General features: G+C 36.7%; 1 protein-coding gene across 3 annotated transcripts in view; it reads left to right on the top strand.

Annotated features, from left to right (window-relative positions):
- LOC136251006 (proteasome activator complex subunit 4-like) overlaps positions 1-16,819 on the top strand; it is a 37,641-nt gene extending 20,822 nt beyond the window's left edge. For all 3 annotated transcript variants that reach the window (XM_066043379.1, XM_066043378.1, XM_066043381.1), the window contains 14 exons: positions 80-157; positions 315-389; positions 489-593; positions 14,319-14,410; positions 14,843-14,974; positions 15,031-15,197; positions 15,252-15,328; positions 15,385-15,441; positions 15,492-15,617; positions 15,692-15,784; positions 15,839-15,913; positions 15,963-16,044; positions 16,092-16,228; positions 16,629-16,819. In XM_066043379.1, the coding sequence (XP_065899451.1) occupies positions 80-157; positions 315-389; positions 489-593; positions 14,319-14,410; positions 14,843-14,974; positions 15,031-15,197; positions 15,252-15,328; positions 15,385-15,441; positions 15,492-15,617; positions 15,692-15,784; positions 15,839-15,913; positions 15,963-16,044; positions 16,092-16,228; positions 16,629-16,763 (1,431 nt within the window). In that variant the 3' untranslated portion in view covers positions 16,764-16,819. The remainder of the gene's footprint in view (positions 1-79; positions 158-314; positions 390-488; positions 594-14,318; positions 14,411-14,842; positions 14,975-15,030; positions 15,198-15,251; positions 15,329-15,384; positions 15,442-15,491; positions 15,618-15,691; positions 15,785-15,838; positions 15,914-15,962; positions 16,045-16,091; positions 16,229-16,628) is intronic.
- The last annotated feature ends 4,170 nt before the right edge of the window (positions 16,820-20,989 follow it).

The raw sequence follows: 20,989 nt of genomic DNA on the forward strand, positions 1-20,989 counted from the left end.
GTTAAATGGATGCATAGTCTAGTAGATGTGTATTGCTGACACTGAAATCATGTGCACAATATGTCTTTGTAACTTTTAGAGACTCTTTAACAACTTTGGTGAAACGTTTTTACCTAATTTCAAGTCACATTTGGAGAAACTGGCAGTAGATAATCAAGTGAGAACATAACAGTGTTCAGTATTGGTGTGTGTTGTGTGTATTGTAATACTACATACACACACACGCACGCACACACACACACACACACAAACACATGCAATTAATTTAACTATTATTGTACGTGTGTGGATACATGTTTTGTGAATTTTGCAAGGAAAGCAACCAAAGATGTGCTTGTGAAATTATCGCTGGACTTGTCAGTGGCTCAAAACACTGGAGTTTTGATATGGTAAAATGTTGTACTTGTGTGATGCACATCAAAATAAATATATACCAAAGTTGTGTTTGTGTTCAGATCTTATATTGCATCATGCCATTCTCCGTATAGGTTTGTAAACTGAAGGAATTTTTGGAACCTCTATTGCGAGAAATCATGAAGGCAGTCACTGTTGAAACAATTGAGGACTGGGCTAAATTTGCCTACTATGCTTCTGTGAGTTACTAACACTTGGATAACACCAAGAGTTAATATTAGTATTAACTCTTGGTTGCACCGATATTCATATTTTCACGTTTACCAATATCACATGTTCATTATCATCTTTACTGATTGATTATGGGCTTTGGTTAATTGACGTAGAAGTACACCTCTTTACAAGTATACAGTCACTGTGAATTCATTATTGTATTTATTATCTTGAAGAGATCTCAGTGTAATTCTCTTCATCCTCTGTTGTAACTTGATACCTTTCAGCCATATTTGACGGTGGATGTGGTTTGTGGTTTAACATACATGTACATGTATGCCATACTGTATACTGTGTGCATAATTATGCTGTGGTTCAATCTATTTACTTTAAAAAGTATAGTATTGAGTAAACACAGGAATACAACGGTGTTTGCTAATGAGCTAAAAACATGGGGACTTATGGGGTAAAAGGATATTTTTGAACGCATAAAAAAGTGTCAGACTGCGTTAGTGGCCACCAGGGGAATCGAACCCCTCTTTAGAATTTTGGGAATCCTACTGTACCAGAGCGAAGTAACCACTTGACTTAGCTGACAGCCTTTGTGTATTGATTTTTCCAGTTATAAACACGTTTCCATAGAACCAAGGGATGGAACTGACTTGCGATAACTAGTGTTCTGTAAAGGTCAACAACAGTGCAATCCTTAGAGTATCAATGTGTAGTCCAACAACTCTTTGAAATGGATTCTGACCTAATTTGAGAGCTTCTTCCTAAATCCTTTATCAAAAGTTAATGAACCTTTTAAAACCTGAAAAACCTACATGCTACATAACAGGAGCACTTATGGGCTATGAATGGGGGAAATGAAAATGCCTTTAAATGGAAGGTAATTTTAACCAGGCTTAGGAAGGCGGTTGATACCATTATTATGACATTTATTATCAAAAATACTGTCTGAGCTAAAACCATTGCACAATGTGATGGTGGCTGGAGCATTTGGTAATCTGAAAAAAAGAATGTCAGACTGCATCAGTGGACACAGCAGGGAATCGAACCCCACCACAGAATTTCAAGTTCTATTTGCTAACCAATGCACGAAGTACCCACTTGACTTAGCTGACAATTCTATAGTGTCATTTTTTGCTGTTATAAATCCTCGTGTACATAGTAGTTAGTATATACAATCAAAACAGCTGTAACATCATTACAGTTGAGCATACTACATTATGACTCTTGAAATCCTACAATGTGCAACCCATTTATTGACTTTAGATGTTGAACCTTTGCTGTTTATGGATACAAGGACTATAGATCCTAGTAGAATAACCCTTAGTAATGATATTGTTTAGTAGGACTCTATGCAAGGTAATGGTTTAGATAGACTTTGTGAGACCTGATGTAGTCAGCTTACTGAGTTTATAATTATAACAAATCAGTAATGTTATTGTCACAAAGTCAAGTGGGTACTTTACGTTTTGGTTGCTTACAGAATTCATGCTTCTGCTAATGGGGTTCAAATCCTCGTTGTGTCCATTGACGCAGTCTGACTTTGTACTTACTAAATAGTCCACGTAAGTGTATGGTTTTACCTGTGTGGTCATATCCCATGAATGTGTGATTTTTGTTTGCTTATGTTTTGTGAAAGACTTGGAGTGGTAATTGTAACATTTCCAATAAACATTACGTTGTGCACTACACATGACGAGCCCTGGTGTACATGTGTACTAACTTGAAAGTGATTGCACATTGTAACGATTGTGATCCTTGTGGTTATCATTTGGGAAAGTTTGTAATACCTATAATTTTTACATGAAACATGAGGTGTGAACATGCCATGAGCTGTTTGTGGCTGGCTGTGAGCACATAGTTGATTAAAACTGCAAAAACCTATTCTGTCTCATAAAACTGCTCTCCTACATACTGTAATGTTGAATAACCACAGCATAGCTTAGTCCTTTTAAGGAAAAGGGATTGTACTAACATGCATTGTAATGCTATTGTAAGGTTTCACCATAGATAGACTTACATGGTATACAGGCATAGCCCTTAGTGTCAGTTACAAGTGTTGTAGTAGTTACTTCATGTTATTGAGTAGAACTACTAAGACTCAGAAAACTTACAGTAGAAAGTTCACAACACTGTGTTACTCACACTTGATGTGTGTAAACTACATTCAATTTCATCTCTAAACTTACAAGGTTCATGCTACTACATCATTAGTAGTTGGTGAGGAGAGATATTAAGTATACACATACCTGGCATATAGTTGGTTTTACTATTTTGCATTCATGAACTTTCTACTATGTTATAATTTAATAGTAATACCCAAAATGTCCAGATATACCTTTTAGTCTTATTTTGATAGTGGATGTGCTTATATGGTTTACGTAATAGTTGTATCATGTACCCGAGTGATTTGCCTGATATGTACACCCAAGCTCAAGGACAATCAGGCCCGAGAGCGTGGGTGTAGATATCAGGCAAATCACGAGGGCACATGATACAACTGATATGTACCATGCTAATGCAGGCTAAGAGCCTGTGGGCGATTAATCACCCAAACCAATACAGTAGAACCTCTGTTTAACGGACACTTTGGGACCAACCAATTTTGGTGAAATTTTACTGTTATAAGGAGGTTGTCCTCTTTCAGAGGTAAAATTGTATTGGTAAAGGTCTATAGGGACCTCAGTAACTGTCCTTTATAAGGAGGTTAAATGTACAGTGTCCTTTACAGGGAGGGTCCATTAAAAGAGGTTCCACTGTATGAGACCGACCACCGAATTCATTATATAGACCAACTTATGAAATTTGATTATGGGACAGCAGCAACCAATGTTGTGACTACGTTTGTTAACACGAACGGGCAAGTCCTAAGGGTATCACGGAAAAGTTCAATTTAGCGATTTTACAAGTATTTTAAAGCCGCTGCATTGTTTTACAGACTGTTTACAACATTTACTAAACATCTATAGGGGTAAGCTTCGCTGTAGAGTGTTTATTTCGTGTTACTCAAAAGTGGGCGTGTCCATATTGAAAAATGCGGCAAACTGCTTGTGAATATATGCTATAGCACTAGTTCTCACCTTAACCAATGTTTATTAATGCATAGGATGGCAAGGGTGACAAATTGCTTCTGTCTGAGTGCTATAGGATGCAAAATCAGACAAATGGTTTTCATCAAGTGACCAATAATAAATTTCCACAATCGATTTCAGCTTGAGTTTTTATATAAGGAAATTGGCAGTACTGCTCCCATATTAAGGCCATGGTACTACCATAGCCAGCCATGGTTTAACTTAAATGTACCATGGCCAGCCAGGGTTTATGAGATATGTACCCTGAAATTTGCCTTTGAAGTTAGGTGGCTTCATGGTACATATACTGATGTTGCTTAGTCGTTCAATCCCATATATATAAAGGATTGATCATTTATCGATAACAAATATTGGTTTATATATCACTTTGTGTGGGCAGATCAAAGGAATTATTGGGTATACATATCTGATATTACCCTGTGGTCAGGGCATTATCTGTATAATAGTGTCCTGTGGTTAGGGAATTATTTTTATAATGCCCTCTAGTTCACGAGTTAGTAGTACTACCCAGTTTGTTTTATAAAAGCTTAGACTGAAATCGATTATGGGAATAAATTAATGCTCATGTAACTGTTATCACAAGTTGAAGTTTGGCCGCAAGAAGCACTCAGATGGAGGCATTTCAGTATCCTTGCCATTATACAAGTTGGGAAACATTGGTTGAAGGTGAGAATAGTCTTATTGCACATATACAAGTGTTTAGGCACATTTTCGAATATGAAGCACACCCACGTTACAGATAACATGAGTTAGCCATGCTACAATGAAACTTGCTTACGTGATATTATGAAGCCACCGCATACCATAGTCCATGTAAGGAAATTGGTTGTACAAACATTCTAACCAGTGTGTTTTCCTAATGTGTGATTAAGATATGTAAGTGATGAATCCTTTGTTCTGAGTTTATCTGTGTGGTCAGTTTGGTGCCACCTATATCAATTGACTACTTCATCATATCATCCAGTTATACATTACACTCAACATTCTTGCTCCAAAAGGACATGTAACTGCATTGCTATGGGACCATTTCAGCATGTTCCATGGGGCAAACTGCAGTGTATATTGATTTATAACACTTTCACACCTCAGATCAAAGGAGTCACCTGAGCTACATTTGCAATGTAGCCCAGTTGGCAACTTGCCCGGGCTACAACGTCACAGCAGTTATATAGACATTAAAGCCCAAAATCGATTGTGGGGATTGATTAATACTCACTTGATTAGTATGCACAACTTCCATGAAAACCACTCAGACAGAAAGCGTTTTGCTATCCTCTCTATTATGTACTCTTGTCGCTATCCTACGAGTTGGGGCTAAGGTGAGGACTAGAAGTCTTTCCATGCGTTTTCGAATATGGACCACACCCACAGTAATAACACAAACTACATACCACTCTACAAACAAGTTTACCCATCTAGGCCTTTATTAAACTCCGTAATTATGCCATAAATGATTCAACACACCACTGATAAAACATTAAACTCTCGTAACCATAATTCTCCATGTCATCATAGCCAGACATTGCCAGCTAATAATATATCCAGTGGTTGCACTTGTATTGGTTCTGTTGGGTGATTGATCACTTGATGCGGGCTACTGGATGTGTACATATTAGCTGTAGCACGAACATTCGAGCTTTTACCTGATATGGATGCCCTTATGCCCGTGTTACAACTATTACATGTACCCATTGCCTCCAACTACACACATGATATGGGTTTCACTTATTCATTCATTTTAGGATTTTTAAATTTATTTCTTGAGCATACTGTAACTATCTTCAAACATGAGGTATGAGCATGTCATGTAGTTATCAATCTGAATTTTGTGAGCAGTAGTAAACAGTGTGCTATTGTTTATTGCAAACACTGTTAGTCTGTTCATAATTTAAGCGACACATGTTAAGGCTGATTTTCAGCTTCAACTGTGCATGCGTAAACATTATCAGCTTGCTTAGTGTATAAAAGCAACAAATAGCAGTGGCAGTTGTCAGCTAAGTCAAGTGGGTACTTCGCGCGATTTTGGTTTCAAACAGAATTTACACTTCTGTTGGATGGGGTTCGATTCCCCATTGCACGGTCAATCCACTGACGCAGTCTGACTTTTTTTTCTTCAGTTCAAAATTGCCCACACAACTCACTCAAGCGTATGGTTTTAGCTGAGTGGTCATGCATACAGTGTATATGTGTTTTAGTGAGTTTTAAATGTAATGTGTTACTGATGTTTTGCATGCATTTATAAGCAGATGCCACCGCATACCATAGTCCATGTAAGGAATTGGGTCATATAAATATGTACTGTAATGCGGGATGGTATATTTAGCGGAATGGCGGAAACAGCGGAATTGGTGGAAACAGCAGAATCATTGTTTACAGATTATGGACAGCCTTAGAACACCCACTTCCAGTTAGCTACTCACTGTTACATATATAAATACAGCTACATAGAACTCACCATAATTGAAACTCATAGTCTTTTTGATTTCTGTCTTCTTGCAGCTTAACATCATCTGTGGCACTCTTTAGAGTGTAGTCATATCTCAACCCTCACACCCCGTATTTTGAAGCATGTGTTACTAGAAGTGCCTTCAAGGTAGGGCTGAGCGATACTGCCATTTTAGTATCACGATCGATACTAAAACCACTATTCACGATACTGAATAGTTCACGGTACTTATAAATAAGTCAATCATAGCTGGTGCCACATAGTGTATTGCTCAGCATTCCTGCAGGAAGTCCTTATAGGTGATAGCAAACTAGCCACTATCATCCTTGTTTACAGTAACAGTTATTGTAACACATGCTTTGAGGTTGTTATGGTGTTCACACCTCTCTGCAGGGGAAACCAGATGGGTGGACTTTATCATTTACTTAGCCAAGTACTGCATTACAAATGGATTTTTAATGACTGTAATGTACAGGCATGGTATCACGATAGTTAATAACAAAATATCACGATATTGATATTTTAAAAATATCGCGATATATCGCTAAAACGGTAGTATTGCTCAGCCCTACTTCAAGGGGGGTGCTTATAATTGAAAATCTGTAGTAAACGCCATCCCAAGAAAATAGAGTATGGCCACCTAAAACTAAGCCTGACCATTCAACACCAGTTAAAGAACATTCTAGAATGCTCTTATCACGTGTTTGGTAACTAGCTATAAGGCACTTGTGAGTTCTATATAGCTGTTCTATATGTAACAGTGAGGAACTAACTGGTAGTGGATGTTCTAAGACTGTCAATAATCTGTAAACGACGATTCTGCTGTTTCCGCCATTCCGCTAAATATACCATCCCGACTACATCATATCAATTACACTCAACATTCTTGCTCCAAAAAATTGCATACAACATAATTAAAATTATAGTAATTGCTATGGGACCAATTTAGCATGCTCCTTGCTGCAAACTGAAGTGTACATACTGACACGTACCTGATTGTTGTATTGCCTGTTCCAACTACGTACGTACACGCATGTCTACTGTAAAATGAATTAACTTACTCAGTCATGTTAGGAATTCCAAAAAACTCGACTTGTAGTTTGGTTTTTGGGTTTTGTTGTTGAAGTGATTGTCTGTTTATGTGCATATTTTTTAGCATTCATGTTGTTGTTTTTTTTATAGTTTCAGATATCTCAGAGAGATATCTGATACATGAGTGTTAAGTAATGCCTGAATTAATGATGATGTACCTACTTGGATTTTTGTTAGAGATGACATTTACAATAACTTCATATCATACAGTACAATAGTATTGTATAGTAGGGACCACAAAGGTGTAGGCGTGGCCCATGAAAAAACATCACCCAAAAACCAGCCTCAATTTTCCTTGACGATGATGAGGCAGTATTGGTTAGTTAAACCTAAACCCACCAAGCTTTCAGATCAACCCAAAACGCTTTCAAGCTGCTACAATTTTTTTTTTAAATTATTTATCAGAATTTTCTACTGACTGAGTAACTGACTGATGCCTTCAGACAGGCGTAATTTGATAACGGCTAAGGCTACAGGCTTGATTTTTCACTGTTCGACGTCGCTTCAGCCCGAGAGGTGCCTTTTGGCATACCACAGTACATACAATGTATTCTTCATGGACTTACCAGTGTCCTCCTTTGTGTCCCATTCATCTTGGCTGACAGTGAAAAGTGTCGATTTGGCGGTAGCATGTGATGGCTTCCCTTTGTAATAGAAATTGTCCATATTTTTCATAGTGGCTACTTTGATTGCAGAGGTGCTTTTTTTCAAACAGTTCTTGATTCATACTGCTGTGTAACGGGTTGAACATAGCCAACAATGAAGCGTAATGGATACTTCACTTTTCAGCCAGACGATAATCGATATAACTGGGGTGCGCAGCACCAAATCTTTTGGTATGTGGGGATTGCAGAGCTTTTACGAACAGTTATTGTGTGTAACAGGTTGAACAAAGCTGACAACGACACATAATGGATACCTCACTTTTCAGACGGTAATTGGGGCGCGCAGCACCATTTCAGATGCGGTGTGCGTGGGTTCACCAGTCATATAAAATTATTTACAAAAAAAGTTAACAAACAAGTACATAAAAAAAATTGGGATTTTCAACTAGAGTAGGGGCCATAGCACACCGATAAAAAGTACTGAAACAAGCTGGAGTAGTCCATGATATTAAATCACAGTAAAACAATACGAAGTGTTATATCCCTACTGTGCATTTCCATTTCGTTATCTTGAGCACAGTAGGGATATAACACTTCTTATTGTTTTACTGTGATTTAATATCATGGACTACTCCAACTTGTTTCAGTACTTTTATCGATGTGCTATGGTCCCTACTCTAGTTGAAAATTCCAAATTTTTTTGTGTACCTGTTTTCACTATATAAATCCACTCCTGCAAACAACAAACCACTAGTTGTGAAAGTTACTATGTACATAGTGGTACATACAAAGCAGTGATGTGTGATAGTACTTTTGCAATTGCATTGATTATCATGATGCTTGTATCACAATATGATAGCTTATCACGATAGTAGAACCAAACAATTAGATCCAATTTATTTATACTATGTCATAAAAATTCAGCAAAGAGCAATCTTGTGAATTAATCAGAAATATTAGTTGAAATAAGCCAACATTATGCCTCAAAAGTTACCAGTGATAGTGTAAGCATTTTAATTCTGCAATGCACACATGTGTGTACTGTACATGGTTGCATATGGATTTGTAATGCGTTGTGCAATACAGTTTTTTAAAACCACAATATTTTATGCAAGTGAGCAAAAACCGTTTTTGTTTGCTTCCTGGATAGAATAGTTTGGCATGGAGAAAAAAAATGTCAGACAGCGTCAGTGGACACATTGGGGAATTGAACCCCAAAGGGCAGAAGCGACAGTTCTGATTGCAACCAATAGCACGAAGTACCCACTTGACTTAGCTGACATTTTTCAACTTCTGATTTTCATGCTTTTATACCCAGCTGACTGTACAGTAGTATACTGTTTACAATTCGTTTATATGCTTGGAAAAAAGTATACTCATTATTTGTAATACATGACTTAGCATGTTGACATGCTAGCCACATAATTGACCTCAAGATGACCTCACTCATCACTGACCACAAAGTAGGTTCCAATAAGAATAAAGGGATACTACTGTAGCTACATATAAACTGCCTACAAAACTCAGGCTTATACATACATACATACATACATACATACATACATACATACATACATACATACATACATACATACATACATACATACATACATACATACATACATACATACATACATACATACATACATACATGCATGCATACATACATACATACATGCATACATATGTACAGTAACCATACATTGTACCTGTACTTTTATTTTCACAAGCATATGCTCTGCCAATACATGCAGGTTTAAATTATTTGGGAACAAAGTGATGCTTTTTCTTAGAGGTAATGTAATCACAATGTCTATTTCTTTGGAATGCCATTTAATACAGAGAAGGTAGGGCATGATGTCATGATAATTGCATGACGTATCCGTACTGTACATTTAGCCATAGGGTTTAGCTCTAGTAAACCTTGAAGTTTAGCGCTGTGTTGATTTTCAGAAATTGTACTTTACTAGTGTAAAAATAGCTTTATTTACTAAGCCCCAACGATATTACAGTGAACTTTGCAATAGCGCATTATTTAGAATAAGTTCTGATCATAATTTCAAATACCTGTGTTATTGTTCGCTGCATTCTTAGTCACTAGTAGTAAATGCAATCGACTTTGGCATCTATAGTGATGCAAGTAGCTAGTACAGTACATTAGCTTTTCATCATGCAATTATCGTTGGAACTATACATGTTGTGACATCACGTCCTACCCCCCTGATTTTAATAGGCCTATTTTGTTACAATATGGCTTTATAAATGCCTTACCTTATCCAAGCTAAGTCATGAATACACCTGTAGCTTGAAAGGGAATCACAATTTGTACAGTGAAATGTGAGGAGGATGAAGCCAAAAATTAACTGGCAGATAGAATAAAAGAATATGGAATTTGTCTGTGAGTGTGGACATACTCATCATTAGAAATCAAACATTATCGCATTTACATGTTTGGTGCAAATGATATGATAGTTGTATTCCCAAATTATTGGTGTTGGATTTTTGTGTGATTATGCACCCCCATTGGTATCACCATCATTGGTTTAACAACATGCATGTGTATATAGCATGTGTATATAGCATGTACATGTGTGCACATGTTTATAGGAATCCAGGTACTCAGCCTATGTCTGTCAACCCCTATGTGTAGCTGTTGTGTTCGGAAGCTGTAGGGTACCACATGCCTGATTTATAACCAGTGGCATAGTGAAACCAGAGCTGTGGTCCTAGTAATCATACCGGTAACTGGAGCTCAGTTTAAGTACAGGCAGCCCTGGTTAAGACAATCAAAAGTGTGGTAGCCCTGGAATTCATGAAAGGCTCACTAATTTAACTGTTTTTAATGTACTGTAGTAAAGTGAGCTAAAACCGTGTGCATTAGTAAGTTGGATAGAATATTATTATACTGAGAAAAAATGTCAGACAGCGTCAGTGGACACAGTGGGGAATTGAACCCCAGAAGGCAGATTTTTCAGTTCTGATTGCACCGTTGCTCGAAGTAACCACTTGACTTAGCTGACAATTTAAACTGGTGATTTCCTTTGCTTATATATCCAACTGTGTATACACTATTCTTTTTCGTGCATACACTTTTCTGTTCACTACTACTCTTTTATCTATTGACCTTATTGGCCTCTTTTTATATTTCCTAAAGACATTGATGACCTTAAAATATTTGACACCTTGACCAAACTTTTCCCACAGATGAAGTATCTAAACCACACCAGCAACCACAACTAGACATGGCAAGATTTGTAGTGCCCATTCATACTGTACACATTAGTAAATTGTATTGATGCTGATGTAAGCGATATCAAATATACAAGATTTGTGTGATATTGTAAGTTGTGACCACCAGAATATGACAATGTATTTGTATGCTTGTGGAGAGTAGTTAAATACACAAATAATGTTGTTATTATAGTGTCAGCTAAGTCAAGTGGGTACTTCGCAACGTTGGGTAGAACAGTAGTTCTTGGGGTTCAATTCCCCATTGTGTCCACTGATGCTGTCTGACTTTTTCCCTTGTTATAAAGTAGTTGGTATTGTGAAGTTGTGTGGTATGATTTTAGCTCATCAGGTTTGCAAGCTTTATAATATACTTATTAACCCTTTGGCTCCAAACTCCACTCTAGTGGCTTTGGTTCTTAAAAACGAATATTATTTTATGTAAAATACGTGTTTAACATACAACACTTGGGCTCCTGTTAATCCGTCCCATGGTTAGCACTAAATTACTCACAATGACTAGATCTACAATATCATACAACTTTTACTAACTCTTCTTTATTTCTTTCATCCGTTGTGACAGGTAGTATCATTGTAATTATTATCTTAGAAATGGCGAAAATTCTTTCCAATGCAGATTTGCCTTATATCATGCTACAACGTTTGGATAAAGCTTAAGAAAAAGGCTATTAACTGCAGAGCAATGTGGTACAAACCGTTTCCTCAAAGGATATTCCGTTTATGAGATAGATACGTTTGAACACATGCATGTTGTGAGAGCCACTATAGTGGCATTCACATTTAACAAAATACTTATAATTAACTTTGAGGCCAAAGGGTTAAATATTCACTGGATTGCAGCCGCAGGCTGATTTTTGGGTGTTGTGTGCTTAGGAAGCAAGCAAAAGGTGCAAGGGCTTCAGTTCAAAATAGTTACAGCTATCTAGAGACGTAGAGGCAATGTTAGATACTTACAAATGATTCTTATGTAGATACAAAAATGCTACACAATATTGTATGACACTTTGAGGCAGGACACAGAAATAATCTCTTCTCAACTTCTGTGTGTATCAGTATGAAAAACCAATGTATGTGAATTTGATAAATATGTACTACAAATGGACAATGCATAATCATGAATACTTCATTTTGAATTCAAGAAAAGTATGTTAAAACTGGGACACTGTTTAATATACTAAGTGAGCTAAAATAGTACACACTGATGTGTTGGGTAGAACAGATCTCTAGTGGAAAAAAGTGTCAGACTGCGTCAGTGGGTGGGTTGGGGAGTCGAACCCCGGTGACAGAAGTAGCAGTTCCGTGTAGCATCCAAGCGAAGTACCCACTTGACTGAGCTGACAGTCTTAATGTTGATATTTGATGCTTATAAACCCAAGCTGGCTAATAACTCTGTGTGTGCTTCTGAAAAGGGCAAGTGATATTGAAAATGATTGTAAGTTGCAAGCTTGAAATTTGCTTGTTGCTGACCTTTAGACTCGTGTATTTGCTGTGCGAGTTTACATACCTGCTCCCTACGCATAAATGCTAAGGGTCGATTTATCATGTCAGACGTTGTAATTAGTAAAATGGCACCTTAACAGCAAGAACAAAATAAACTCCAAAGTACATTTTATTCCTTACTCACACATTGTCTTGTTTGACTCTACTACACTGCATACCTCAACCCATGAATATACAGGAAAGATTCAGTAGTGCTGAGTAATGTAAACTTGGTAGATATCAAGTATACAGTTTAACCAGATATGGACATGAGTTATGTGGGCTCTAACCATTGTAATGTGACTCCTCCACTTGCACAGCTATCTCTATGTTATCACTGTAGTGTACTTGTAGTAGTAGCAGTAGTGTGTGCTTGCTTGTTTTGTGTGTGTACATGTGTTACTACATATTCAGCTGATCAGAAAGAGTGTGTGTTGTTATTATCCATTAAATTTTGACTTATTACATATGTAACTATTCACCTAACCCTCACTCAGTTCTTTTCTCATTTGTTTCATGTGGTGCAAGCAGGAAGATAAACTAGTGAATGTAGTACTAGTGATGTTTTAATTCACAAGTGCACATTTATAAGCATCTAAAATTACCTCAGTGGTTGTCAGCTAAGTCAAGTGGGTACTTCGTGCTATTGGTTTGCAAACAGGACTTTCACTTCTGTGGTTGGGGTTCAATTCCCCGCTGTGTCCACTGATGCAGTCTGACATTTTTTTTGGTTCAAATAACTGTTCTCCACAATTCAATAACCCAGACGATTTTTGCCTAGCTAACATATCTGAAGAATCAGTCATGAAAGTTCATTTTTTTTACTTGGTCAGTGATTGCTTGCATACAGATTGGCTTCTCATGTGATCACTATGCATGACTTGGATATGGCCATGAAAACCACTCAAGACAGAAAGCATTTTGTTATCATTACTTGAAAAATGTTGGGCTAAGGTGTGAACTAGTGCTATAGCTTATTTACCAAGCGTTTCCACACATATTTGAATATGGACCACACATCCCATTACTGATAACACGAAATTTCCACTCTACATGAACCCATTTAAGCATGTATATAACACATCCAGTGGCTTGAGTGCTTGGGTACTTACATACATCATATTGGCTTGGGTGATCGATTGCCTGCTTCGGGCTATTAGCCTGATACACTACGTATTACATATTAGCTGTAATATGGGGCATTCAGAGTTTTGTCTGATATGTATACCCTCGGGCCTGTGGCCCTCAGGTTGTCGGGCATGCATACCAGGCAAAGCCCTCATGCCCGTGTTACAACTATTACATGTGCCCACATTACAACTATTACATGTGCCCACATTACAACTATTACATGTGCCCACACTACAACTATTACATGTGCCCACATTACAACTATTACATGTGCCCACACTACAACTATTACATGTATGTATTATGTAACAATAGCAAGGATGCAGATGACGGGTACATAGATTATGCACACCCAGGGATGTGGTCACTGCCCAATTACTGTATTTGGTACAGATGTTATGTTATAGTGGTATAGTGGGTGATGACATCACAAGTAGGGTATTGTAGTGTGTGTGAGTATCACATGTCTCACATGAGAATGAATTCATTTGTAGTCTGTATGTGATTTTGATTTCTAAAGTACAGTATCAAGAAGTTAGTGCACTTTCTGTATGTGTGCTTGTATTAAAGTAAATCATGTATTGATAAAGTGCAGGTACTGTTGACATAAAGGATTACATCCAGTGTTTATTGTTTTTGTCTATGTAGGCTAATCGTGATCCCAGGCGTATATCTTGGATCCTAGAACTTCTAATGGAGTCCCCACTAAGTGGAAATGTCAGTGCTTTTCATGACACAAGGTAATAGCATCTCTTGATCACTGAGAACAGACTTGTATGTTCAGCAGCATTGTTACATAGTTGGCTATTTGAATGACAGGCTTGTTTTTAGGCTGCTTACGATTGGAACAAAAGAGTCATGACACCATTTTGATGAATGAATAGTGTACATTAATAATCTCTTATGTATGATATAAAGTATGTTGTTTAAACAAAAGCATTTTATAATCTGCAGAACTTTATGGCTGTCAGTATCTAAGAATGTGGTTATCATTCAGATACAATATTATAACAGATGATTTTGATTTTGCATAGTAACCATGTACATGCCTATCAACTTTTCAAGTTAAGATTACTAGTTTGCAAATCTAATACAATAAATATCCTTTATATTCCTAAAGGCGTCACACTGTAATCCTTATAGTGTTACAATATATTTGTCTCTTTACCCAGCCGACTGTACATACTACAATCAGCACTGGCCCAGCAGGAATGGCGGGTCAGTAGTCTGCAACACCAGCTGTTAGACTACCTCAAGACACACATCTCTCACCAGTTCAAGAATGTTAGAAACTCCATTGGCAGGTTAATTTACAAAAACTATAGTATAAGTGTACAACATTAACAAATTATTAATGCAGCATTCTCCAATACACTACGTTCTATGACACTCCCGTGTGTCTGCTGTCCTACAATGTGAAAGTCAGTAATGTTGTGGATATGTTTATGGACAGTGCACACAGAGCTGTGTCACTTCTACATGAAGACCCTGAAAATAGCAAAGAGGCTATAAGAGCTTGTAAAACAGGTTTTGTTTTGATGTACAATATTCTGCAAGTATGTAAGTGTGTGTTTTGTTTAGCTCTTTGTTGGATTATTGAAAAGTTGCGCAAAAGTTTAATACAAATTACACCAGAAATGATCCAGATATTTGCTCTAGTGAGGGTGATCATTTTGTAAAAGCTTCTATAATGTATTTCTTATACAAATACTAGTTACTTTCTCTTGTCGTTAAAGAAGAAGATGAAGAATTAGTTCTACTGCTCAAGCAAGTAAGCATCACAAATTTTAAGACATCATACAAGTAATATGACCATTACAGGGAGCACGATTGATATCACATACAAAACTGACAGATGATTGTATCAAGACTGTGTTGCTGGTGACACATCAACTTGTTGAACAAGATGTGTGGAGGGTCACTGTAGTCACCCTCAATATACTGCAGGTATAGCTAAATTAACTGTATACAACTGATGTTACAGTTGACCTGTTATCCATGAGCTGTTGTATTGTTTGCAGGTTCTAATTTTTGAAAATTTGTTTATATTTCAATCGTACATTGAGGAAATCACAAAATTGTTACTGAGATTGCTGCAAGACAGTAGCATTGAGGTGGGCGTGTACACTTATTGCAGCTTGTCTGTCAAGTGTATATATATATCAAAGGTGAGGGAACTGGCAGCTGCAACCATCAGTGACTTGGTGAGGTGTAAGTTCATCCATTCTGTTGATCAACTACAGGTATACTTGTATTATTTGTACATAGCTAGTACTTGTATATCTCCCAAAGAAAATCTTCGTAAAATTATCAGTTAATAAAGTACAGAAAAGAAACAAATCAATGGACAGCCCTGATGCATCAGAAGAACAAGGTAAGATTATTTATGAATACAGATATGGTTTGTCTAACCTACCACAGGACAGTTAGTTAAGAGACATGCTGGAGTGTTGGGCCTTGCAGCTCTTATCGGAGCTTGTCCCTATACTGTGCCTGAGTGGCTACCAGATGTGTTGGACCACATCACAAATCATCTGAGAGATCCTGCTCCAATTCAGGTAGAATGCAGTAGCTGGTTTAGTGTTTGGTGCATGTTATGTTCTAAAAAATGCAATACACATGGGATGGATGTTAAGCAAGTATCAGTCCACTGCTGAGTACACAGCACCCTAAGCATCTTGTCAATACTACAACACAGTAGTGACATGTACTACTACATGTTTGTAATGTTGACAATTGCTCTTACAAAGGTATACCAATCTACACAATTATTACTCTAGGAATAATAGTTACATACAGTGTTAAATTTGACCATTGCTGTCAGCAAGTCTGATTGTGTGTACAGGACATAATAGGCTGAGTATAATATGGCCATACAGCATTCCCACCCTCACATCTCTATGAAATGAGTCCTACTGTATTATTAGGAGTACATACATATTGTTCCGTTTGTTATAGGCAACTGTTAAAAAGGTGATGTCTGACTTCAAGAGAACTCACCATGACAACTGGCAAAGCCATAAAACTAAATTTACAGGAGAACAGTTGACGTCACTTAGTGACCTGCTAGTATCACCATCTTACTATGCATAATTTATTTGTAAACTGTTTATTTTAATTTAATTATTTAATTAATTACGTGTGTGAAACCATGAGTCCATGACACAGTCATACATTTCCTATGGGGAAGCCGTAAAATGGACTGTCCATTGTGGCCTTGTGATAGAGCCACACCGCATACATCTGTTGTTGACAACTATTACTGTCACCACTAATCATTTCATCCGGTTGGCTGACATCGACTTAAAAATTTTTTTTTTTTTTAATGCTGTTTCAGGGTACATACTTTAGTTTAGTACATACAGTATTACTTTTATGTTGTACTTTTGTAATAAAACACAATTGAAAAACAATGAAATATTGTGTGCTGTAAGGAAAAGCATAGTTCTTAGTGAAGCAAGCCATACACTATCTTGTTTACTGATAGTTGAATTATCATTGTTTTGTTTCTGTAGCCTAAAGGGCATGTGTATTGCATACTTGTAAATTCAGGGCCCTGGTGGAATTGCTGATTCATAGATTACAGCCAACACTGAGCCAAATCCCATGCATCTCTGTACACTAGTGTACACTCCAAGTTACTAATGGCTGCATGTTTACTGTCTGTATATAGTTTATTTTCAGTGTAGAGCTCAAGATTCAGCAATGGTCAATTTATGGCAAACTTTTACATTTATATCGTAATTTGAAACATACTACCACATAAGGTGTGGTCAGAAACTACTGTAATGATTACCTTCTCTGTTACAGTTTAGTGTTTAAAATTACATCCTTACTCGTGTTATATAGAAACAGAAATTTGTATGGCTAGCGGTTGTGGGAGTTTAGTTCCCAAGTACAGCTGTGTATGTGGTCTACTTAACCTTACAAACAAACATGTAGGTGTTTAACAGATGCCACATGGCACATACTTTTGGCATAGTTTACAAAGGGGGTGTATTCTCAGTAGCCATCTACTGGGACATTGTTCAGAATGATTGCATGGTAGTTGTACATGTGAGAATATCAAAAGGCATGAAACAGCAGAACACACACAGTATAAACCATGCTGTATTAGCACATAATAGGTTAGTATGAGAAGGGTACTACCTAGTAGTGGGAGCATGTTTGCAGATGCTTTGATCGGAGGTTGTGTAATGATACTCTGTTGTGACTGAATAGTAGGAATTGAATACAATTATGCTATACTGATGGTGCAGGTATTTCTGCATGTATGTACATGTGGTTCATAAATTTGAACTACATATTATCAACACAACATCCCACTCATGTGGTAAACATGACCTTAAGGAGAACTATACATAATAGTAGGTGTAGTGATGTGTTTGCAATAATTATTTCCTGTATATGTATGGTCTGGATGACCTTACAAAAGAATTGATTAATTATGGCAATGGCTTATGCTTTATATTGATTGACTCAGAGATGTACACTACATGTGTATGTTGTATATGCATTAGTCAGCCGAGCTTTACAAGACTAATGGCCTGGCTGAAAATAAATTTGTGTACATGTTTGACTCTTTATGTCTATGTGCATGTGTAATCAATTGACCTATGCTTGTAAGTCTTGTGACTTAAGGTATTTGCTGGCAAAACCCTTAAGGAATCCTGATATGGCCGCATTAATTAGACAAACTGATCTCTAGAAACTGTTCCTATTAATGTGTGTACATCAGTTGGAAGTGTTTATACTTTTGTAGGAGGAACTATTCCATGCTTTGTGGTAACCCTATATATCCTACGTACATAAATGTGTGTACAAAACTTTGGTGGAAACTTGTTTCCAGCTCAAAATAACCATGACAATGCAAAGTTGGTTATAAGGTTATTGTGTATACTGTTAACTATGAAGTGGAGCAGATTCCATTTTGTGTCATTGTTACTTATATACATGAAGAGAACACAATAGTTTAGCCACTCGTGTAGATTTAATTTTCATCATACAAAGTCATCTCCTCCATGTATATAGCCTTTCACAATTTCTGCATAACAACTAGTTATTTTCCACAGTGGTTTTTTGTGTAGGTGATCAATAGGAAATTTCTGATGAGTTAACCTTGTGTATACAAATAGTGGGAATGAAATGTGTGGGAATTTGTTTTATCAGAAACTGACACTGTAATGTTAATTGAGATCATTATGACTAACTGTACAAACATTAGGTGTGTCATATCATACCACTTTTTGACAGTGTTGTTCATTCCTGAAACAATACTTGAAACATTAACGTTAGCATAAGTATAGATACCCATTAAGGTAGAAGTAAACCCTAGAATGCCAAGCTTGTTTTATATATATGAAGATTATGTAAAAAGATGTATTAGAACAATTAGTTATGCATAAATATATTGTGGGTGGGGCTCCATAGTGCAGATACGCTCATTGGAATGTTGCATTTCTACTATCTTCAGCTTAAAATTCTGCCACAATGATAAAGCATAAGCTACTACCATTGTTTTAGTGAATGGCCACAGGCATTATGAACGATCCTACACTTATTAATCTGTAGGATCTTTCATAATGCCTGTGGCTATATATTTTCACTAAAGCAATGGTAGTAGTTTATGCTTATCATTGTAGCAGAACTTTAAGTAAAAATGCAACATTCCAATAAGTGTATCTGCACTATGGAGCCCCACCCACAATATGTTTATGCATAACTAATCATGTTTTTACATAATCTTCATATATATAAAACAAGTTTCAACATTCTATATAGGGTTTATTTCATTGGTATGTATGTCATTGCTCTCTAACTCAGTAAGGGTTACTACCACTTGTCATTGTCATGTCCAGCAAAGCTATACCTATTTAACTCAGAGTTTCATGTCAAGGTACTGACTTCTCCAAGAAGTTTCCTAGAATAAACACTGGATTGCTTCCTTCTTGTAAGTCCCTTCTACCTTAATAATTAAATACAAGTTACACTTATCAGACTGCACCAATAAAAGATAAAGCCTCGGGTATAGATGATCTCCCTTGTTTCAATGCTTTTGTTTCTTACACTTGTTAAAAATATATGTGATAACCATATGCGTTTACATAACCGTTGTACTGCATGTATCAGTCTGTGATCAAACTTCATGAGCCACTCACATGTTTGTATGATCATTATACTTTGAAGTTGTACAATGCAATGTGTAAGAAATAAATATTCAGCCTCCAGAATTACACACAGTTACATAATATAGTCTAAACATTGTCACATTTACATAATTGTAGCCAGGTCTGACAATACCATGTACGGAAATATGTAAATTACAGGTTTTCCATTTACAATGTGGAACCAAATATATCACATGATATTTTGTTTGTATCTTTACCTGTGGCTTTTAAATTAAAACTTTGTTTGCTAGTTAATTGTCGCTGTTATAGCTATGTCCGCATATTAATTCATTTCGTGTTGCCTTGTGTAGATTTTAGCTTTTGTATATGAGCTATATATAATGCCTGAGCTGAAACTTTGCTAACCCATTTCTTGGACACTATAGATTGATAATACTTCTCTATTCAATATAGATTTGGCAAATGGTACAAGTTTTTTTTTGTTTTGTTTTTTCTGAGACAGTCACATTTGTGCCTTTAAGTTTATGTGTGCAGTTTGTAACAGACCACATACCACATAAGTGCTGCATTGAATCAGAAACCATGCACTGAAATAATTAGTTTAGCATTTAAAACTCACATTATAATAATAATTTCTTACTCATATGTTATAACATGACCTCACCAGTGATAAAGAGAAATTTGTATACAACAAGTAGGTGAAGTGGTTGTAGGCGTTTATTAGTTCCCACGTATACTGCTGTACATATGGTCTAGATGAAGGCTACAAACATGTAGGTGTTTATCAGATGCCATCTGGGAGCAGCACAGGTGCATAATGCTCCACTCTGTTTATTGGCATATAGTTTACAAGAAGCTGACCAGACCACTTTCTTTGTCATTGCATGTGTAGGGAGAAAGAGTCTCCAATAGTTTATGCAGTGTTGTCCAAAATCATTGTATCATTTATTGGTAGTCATGAGACTATCAAAAAACATGAAACAGCCAGTTAGATTACAACACATAGTTTACTATAAGCCATGCTGTAGTATATATTCAAACTCAGAGCAAACCGGACAAATCTTAGCATAGGAGTGAAGAGTTCACAGTATGAGAAGGGTCTACCCAATAATGTGGTTGGAGCATGAATTAAATTGTTTGTAGATACCTTGGAGGTTGTGAAGATCTGTTGTGAGAATCCTATACTAATGG

The sequence above is a fragment of the Dysidea avara genome, chromosome 3 (genome assembly GCF_963678975.1).
Source record: "Dysidea avara chromosome 3, odDysAvar1.4, whole genome shotgun sequence".
NCBI lineage: Eukaryota > Metazoa > Porifera > Demospongiae > Dictyoceratida > Dysideidae > Dysidea > Dysidea avara.